The following is a 6,725-nucleotide window of genomic DNA, read 5'->3' as shown; positions in this document are numbered from 1 at the left end:
ATACCCTCCATAGAATGGTGGAAGCTTTAAGAACACTAGAACCAAAATAACAACATATCTAACCTACATGCTAAATTAGAAAGATCGGTATATTTAAGAACATATTATAGATCTTAGTATGTATTAAAGATATTATAGATCTTAGCCTATTGCAATACCCTGTTTAGTACAAATTTTTGAAACACTGACATATTTGATGTCTGATGTCGTACCAAAACTTACCCAAAGGCAAAATTTGAAGTTTACGTAGAAAATGATTCCCACTTCATTGCCTATGTCCGACTGAATAAAACACATTTTGATTCCTTTTGTCTTATAATTAGAAATATTTATTAAGTTTTTGTTCTTATTGTTGTTGCTGTAAAATAATACATTGTACACTTATTTCGAATAAATACTTTGTGATGCTTTACTGTAGTGCGAATAATAATTTAAACTTAAAAATTATTAAAAAAAATATATAATTATATAAGAAACTTTACTTGTGCATGCCACAATACACACATAAATATAAATATTTTTAATGAGATTGCCATAAATACAATTTGATAAAAAAAATGGGTTAAGGTGTGTAAGGCCGAAGGAAAAAAATAAAAAAAAAAACATAAATTTAATAAAAAACTAAAGCTTTTAGGTAGAATTGCAAGTTTTTAAAGAAAAATAATAAACGAAAATGTAAAAAAAATCACAGAAATGATAAAAGTTAAAATAAAACTATGGCAATAACAGGCATCTAAACAAAATAACCTTAGGCCTTGGGTTACACCAAATATTGATACAAAATATATTTCTAAAATAAAAATTAATTTTCTTTTTATCATTTAAAGCAATTAAACCAAAAATTTAATCTTAAAAACCTAAAAAAAGTAGTATTTAATGATAAGAGGATTTAATCCCAACTTAAAAACAAAATTAAACATAACACATTCCCATCTCCGGTTAGGGGAAAAAAAGATTAATACGTCCACGCCATATTTAGAAAAGTATTTCCATAATAAAATCCCAACAACAAATAATTGTGTTTCATATGCTGCTGTTTTCTTTTGCATTTAATTACTACCACATGGAAGATGTCTAGAAAAGATAAAAAAGATAAATAAAAACATAGATTTAATAAAATCTGCAATCAATTTACTCCATTCAACAATGAGATATGCATAAATTTATATTTTGGATAAAAAATTATTAAACACGTAAAATTTTAAATTTTTTTTCTGATATTATCAAAGTAGTAGATTATTAAAAAAATTGTCACGGATTATTAGGACCGAAATTAAAACCTCTAAAATAAATTTGTCACATACAAGCATGACAAAAAATATTCGAAGTAGGTCTGCTTTTTATACCCTCCACCAAAAAAAGTATGGAGGGTATATTAAGTTCGTCATTCCGTTTGTAACTCATCGAAATAATCATTTTAGAACCAACAAAATATATATATTCTTGATCAGCGTAAAATTCTAAGACGATTTAGCCCTGTCCGTCCGTCCGTCCGTCTGTCCGTCTGTTGTAATCACGCTACAGTCTAAACGAATTAAGATAGGAAGCTAAAATTTTGCACAGATCTCTCTTTTGTCTGCAGGCAGATCAAATTCGAAGATGGGCTATATCGGTCCACGATATCGTATAGCCCCCATACAACGGTACACCCGATATTCGGTATTTTGATGATGTTAGCCACATTTTTCAATGGAATTGTCTGAAAATTCAAACAAGTAGTTCCTTGTGGGTACTTTATACCTCGGCAGAGAATTATCTATATAGGTCCACAATATCGTATAGCCCCCATATAACGGTACCCCCACGGTATTCGGTATTTTGATTATTTTAGCCACATTTTTCAACGGAATTGTCTGAAAATCCACACAAGGAGTCCTTGTGGGTACTTTATACCTCGGCAGAAATATCGTATAGCCCTCATATAACGGTACCCCCGATATTCGGTATTTTGATGTTTTTAGCCATATTTTTCAACGAAATGGTCACAAGGGGTTCTTTCAATAGATAACGGAATTTGAATTTTAAGAAATTTTAGGGATATTGTGATTAACCTATTTATCGAATTTAACGTATTTCTAAGTCGTTTCCTTATTTTTTCAAAGATTATCAAATTCCCTTTTTCCAATTTTCTAAATATTTTTTAAAGGGACTGTCAGATTCCCAAATTTCTGTAATGATTTTCAATTCGCAAGCTGTCGGCGCCATGGATTTTAAAATATTTGTCAAATATTTTATTATATAAAGCCTTACAGAGCCACAGGGCTTTCAATAATTCTTTTGAGGAACTACGAATGTTGTGGATTTTGTATACCCTCAACCATACCACGTTTTTGTATAGCCCCCACACAACGGTACCTTCGATAGTCGGTATTTTTATGATTATTGCCACGGATTTATCCAAAAATTGCTATTTGTAGTTTGTGATTGGTTATAGCTCCGGAGCAGGACATTCAATATCTAGGTCCACGTTTTCCTATAGCGCACATATAACGGTACCTTCGGATATTAGGTATTTTGATGGTTTTAGTTACATTTTCTCTTAAATTTGTCAAAAATTTGTATTTGTAGTTCGTTATGGGTTATAGCTCCGGTGGCGGAACATTGTATATATAGGTCCACGTTGGTATGGAGGGAATATTAAATTTGTCATTCCGTTTATAACACCTCGAAATATACATTTAAGACCCCGCAAAATATATATATTCTTGTTCAGCATAAAATTCTATGTCGATTTAACGTTGTCTGTCCGTCTATCCGTCTGTCCTTCTGTCCGATTGTCCGTCTGTGGAAGTCACTCTAGCTTTCGAAGCAATTGAAATAGATCGATAAAATTTTGCACAAATGTATATTATATCTGCAGGACTTTTGGTATTGAAAGTGGGACATGTAGGTCCACGTTTTGGTATAGCCCCAATGTAATGGCACCTCCCGATATTCGGTATTTTGATTATTTTAGCCATATCATTCACCGGAATTGTTCCAAATTTGGTATTAGAAGTTCGTAATGGATACTGCAGCCTATGACCTCCCGATATTCGGTATTTTGATAATTTTAGCGACATTATTCGCCGATTTTTTCAAGTTTCGCATTTGAATATTCTAATGGCATATCACAAATGTTGTCCTAATGTCCTAATATTACGGCTACATGCGGCATTTTTAAGATTTTAACAGAATTTTTAACGGATTTTATTTATTTATTTATTTTTTTTTTTTTTTTTTTTTTTTTTTTTTTTTTTTTTTGAGAATTGCCAAATTCGTTCCAATTGCTGGAGGGTATTCAAAATTCGGCAAAACTTATAGCTTTCTTACTTGTTTCTTTTTAGAAAGCTCTTACTGCATTCTCCTACCGATTTTACTGGAGTTCGTTATTTAAAGTGGAACACGTTTAAATCCAGATACTTTTGTATAAAATTTTTTTTCTTTACCTTATTTAAAGTTCGCCCCGGCCGAACTTAATGTATTTTTATTTGTTAAATATTTTTTCTGGGATCACGGCTCAAAATATAAATAGCACCAAACTTGTAACTTTTTTGACTTTTGTTTGTTTTCTTTTCTTTCGATTTTTTCTCTGAACTTACCACAATTATTGCATAGGCTGTGCCAATTAATGCTCCGGCCAGAACATCAGTCCAATGATGTTTGTAATCGGAAACACGTGTCAGTGATGTATACCAGGCGAACATTAAAAATATGAATTGAAGTAAATGTTTGAACATTTTACTGCGTGAACAGGTCAGGCGTTTGTGCAAATAAATCTGGAAAGAAAAAAAAATAGAAATGAAATGAATAGAAATGAAAATAAAAAGGCGATTAGAAAAAATCAAGTCATTGTTATACAAGAAAATTTTTTCTTCGAAATTGAAAAAAAATAAAAATAAAAAGGTGATTTCGAAACAACCAAGTCATTGTTATCCAAGAAAAATTTTTCTCCGAAATTGCAATTTTTAATGGCAGCATTAAGGCTCCTAGACGAAGCCACTAAAGGTATTCTAGACGAACAGTTTAACGGACTTCTATAAACAGCCATTAAAGGTCTTCTTTAAGAAAGTCCTTAAATGACTTCTATAAGATAGTCCTTAAAGGACTTCTACAAGGAAGTCCTTAAAGGACTTCTATAAGGAAGCCTTTAAAGGCCTTCTATAAGAAAGCCCTTAAATCTAAGCCCTTAAATCTTTTAAATTATTTTCTATAGCCAGATTTATACGCAAATAAACTTTTTTTGCAAACTTACCGCTGTATAGATCATCGTAAATGAAGTAAAACTGGCATGGCCACTGGGAAATGACAAATGCGATTCCTTGATAATTTTGGCGGGATAATCCAAACCACGGCAGGTGAAGTCCTCAATATAGCGGCCTTGGTTCATGGGATTCTCACAGGTGGTACCATCGGGTAAAATTGGTTGACAGACCTGGAAAAAAAAAAAACAAAAAAATTAAAATTCAATCCATAATATTTTTCGTCTTTTAAAATATACAATATACAAAAAAATCCTGAAACTTACCGCAAAGAAATGTGGTCTCAGCCTACCAATCGAATATTTGGCAATATCTGTGGTCAGCTCGCACACGCCCGAACCGAAAATCAATAGGCCAACTCGCTTGTAACACTCAATTGCCCAATCCGGCACTTCCAAATGGCAAAAATAATAATTGCTCGACGATAGATTACCAAAGCTGCGCATTTTGTGAGAATTTGCTTTGAAAAATTCCAACATTGTTATCTGGAAAAGGAAAAAAGAAATAGACAATCATTCAAACGAACTAAAACAAATTGATTTATTTTAACAATTCAATTTGTTAGGATTTTTTTCTGCCAAATAATTTATTTGTTTAGTGAAATACAGTACACCAAAGTGATTTGTTGCGGATCTCAGCGGGATATTGGAATGACTTCGACTAGATCTTGGTTGATTTTCCCAAATACCAACAAACACTTGTAACCGAGAGAACTGAGCAACAACTAACTTGTGTGGCGAGGTGAATGGAGTTCCTATGAATGATGATGTTGTTGAGTATAGCTGCTTTGGTTAGACCAAAGTCAATAGACGCTTAAGATAAATCCTTAAGGTGGCGATAAGATATTGTTGCAGTTTGAAACGAATTACAGTTCAGTTTGTCATTGCGCAAATATTTTAAATTTCATGGGAAATTTACAAAGATTGATATTAAAATTGTTTGACCTAATGAATGGAAATTAGTGGGTTAAAGGTTGACTTCTTGGGAAACGAAAACGTTTTATGAAATATAATAAAATGCAGGAAAAATTTGGCAGATTATGCAGGCAGATCTAAAAAGAAAATACACATGAATCGTAATCTTGAAAGCTTACTTCACAAAGTATCCTATACGAAGGGGTCAAATTCCCCCCTTCAAAAATTTTATAAATTTTCAAATAAAGATTCCTTGAAATTTCTACATTTTAGTATGTAATGTCCTCTACAGCATTCCCTCTTATCAACGGGATCGTAACACTACAAAATATTCCACAAAATTATTTATACTTATAAAAGAGCTGTCAAATAAGTGACTGGCCTAGAATCAATGCCCAGACAAAACCGCTGAAGCTAGAAATCTGAAGTGTTGATGCATTTGAGTTTAATAACACAGAGTTTTCTGAAATTCTAACCTAAAAGGGTACTTGAGCCAGAAATTTGGAAGTCACAGATAGATTACAGGATACATGTACCAAACGGTTTTTGAAAATTGTAACGTTAAGGTTACAAAAGGTACTAACTTTTAAAATGTCGCCATTTGCTATTATGTTGACGAATAGAGCTAAAATAGTACTATATTTGGTACAATTTGAAATTGGGTCAAAAGATCTAAAATTTGCCATTAGGGTCGCTGTTCACGTGTAACCTTTATATGTGGAGGCGGTTTCAAAAATGTGTACCTAAATTGTACGATAAGTACTATATGGTACTATACAGGGTGAGATGAAAAAACTGTCACCAACTTCAGACTGCTGTTATATCTAAGCCACTCGTCCGACAGCTTTTAAAATTATTCCCGTGACACCTCATTATATTATTCACAAGCATACAACAGCATTTTGGTGAGAATTTTATATAAAAAAAAAATTATTCGTGATGGAATTTAAGCGTGATAGTGTGATTTCTTTATATTTGGCTGAAAACCACAAGTGGCTATCGTTAGAGCATTCCAGCATTTGAATGTGAATAAATCTTCTGTGTCTCGTACCATCGCTCGTTACCGTGATACTGGTAGCGTAGTCCGGCGTTAAGGGAGTGGACGGAAGAGAACAGCCACATCAGCAGAAATGGTTCTAAAAGTAAAGAAGCGACTTGATGGAAACCCGCGTCGCAATGGCCGAAAAATGGCTCGTGATCTGAACATATCGCAATATTCCATTCGGCAAATATTGAAAAATGAGCTCGGGGTAAAACCATTGCAATTCCAAAAAGTGCAAGAACTTGCACCGTAGCAGAAAGAAAATAGATTTAAAAGAGCTAAAGAGTTGCTGCGCTTGGGCGAAAGTGGCGAACTGCCGAATTTTTATTTCCGATGAGAAAACATTCGTTGTCCAGCAGTTTGTAAACAAACAAAATGATCGTGTTATGGGCCGCCATAACAGCCGATGGTCGCTCTCCGCTCGTATTAATCGACCGTGGCATCAGAATAAATGCCGAAAATTATCGCGAAAATATTCTGGAGGGTGTACTAAAGCCTTGGGCATGCAAACATTTTGGCCTCTTTGAG

The 6,725-nt window shown here is 33.3% G+C and overlaps 1 protein-coding gene across 1 annotated transcript in view; it reads right to left on the bottom strand.

Moving 5' to 3' along the window:
• Positions 1 to 304: 304 nt before the first annotated feature.
• The window catches only part of LOC101901751 (putative phosphatidate phosphatase), a 50,552-nt gene continuing 44,131 nt past the window's right edge, over positions 305 to 6,725 (bottom strand). Inside the window, exons 4-7 of the mRNA XM_005183295.4 lie at positions 4,508 to 4,726; positions 4,235 to 4,414; positions 3,582 to 3,758; positions 305 to 1,074 (exon numbers count right to left, since the gene is read on the bottom strand). Coding sequence (XP_005183352.2) covers positions 1,057 to 1,074; positions 3,582 to 3,758; positions 4,235 to 4,414; positions 4,508 to 4,726 — 594 coding nt within the window. The 3' untranslated portion in view covers positions 305 to 1,056. The remainder of the gene's footprint in view (positions 1,075 to 3,581; positions 3,759 to 4,234; positions 4,415 to 4,507; positions 4,727 to 6,725) is intronic.

The sequence above is a fragment of the Musca domestica genome, unplaced genomic scaffold, assembly GCF_030504385.1.
Source record: "Musca domestica strain aabys unplaced genomic scaffold, Musca_domestica.polishedcontigs.V.1.1 17, whole genome shotgun sequence".
Classification (NCBI taxonomy): Eukaryota; Metazoa; Arthropoda; class Insecta; order Diptera; family Muscidae; genus Musca; species Musca domestica.
The sequence above is the reverse complement of the archived record's forward strand: the minus strand, read 5'-3'. Positions and strand labels throughout refer to the sequence as shown.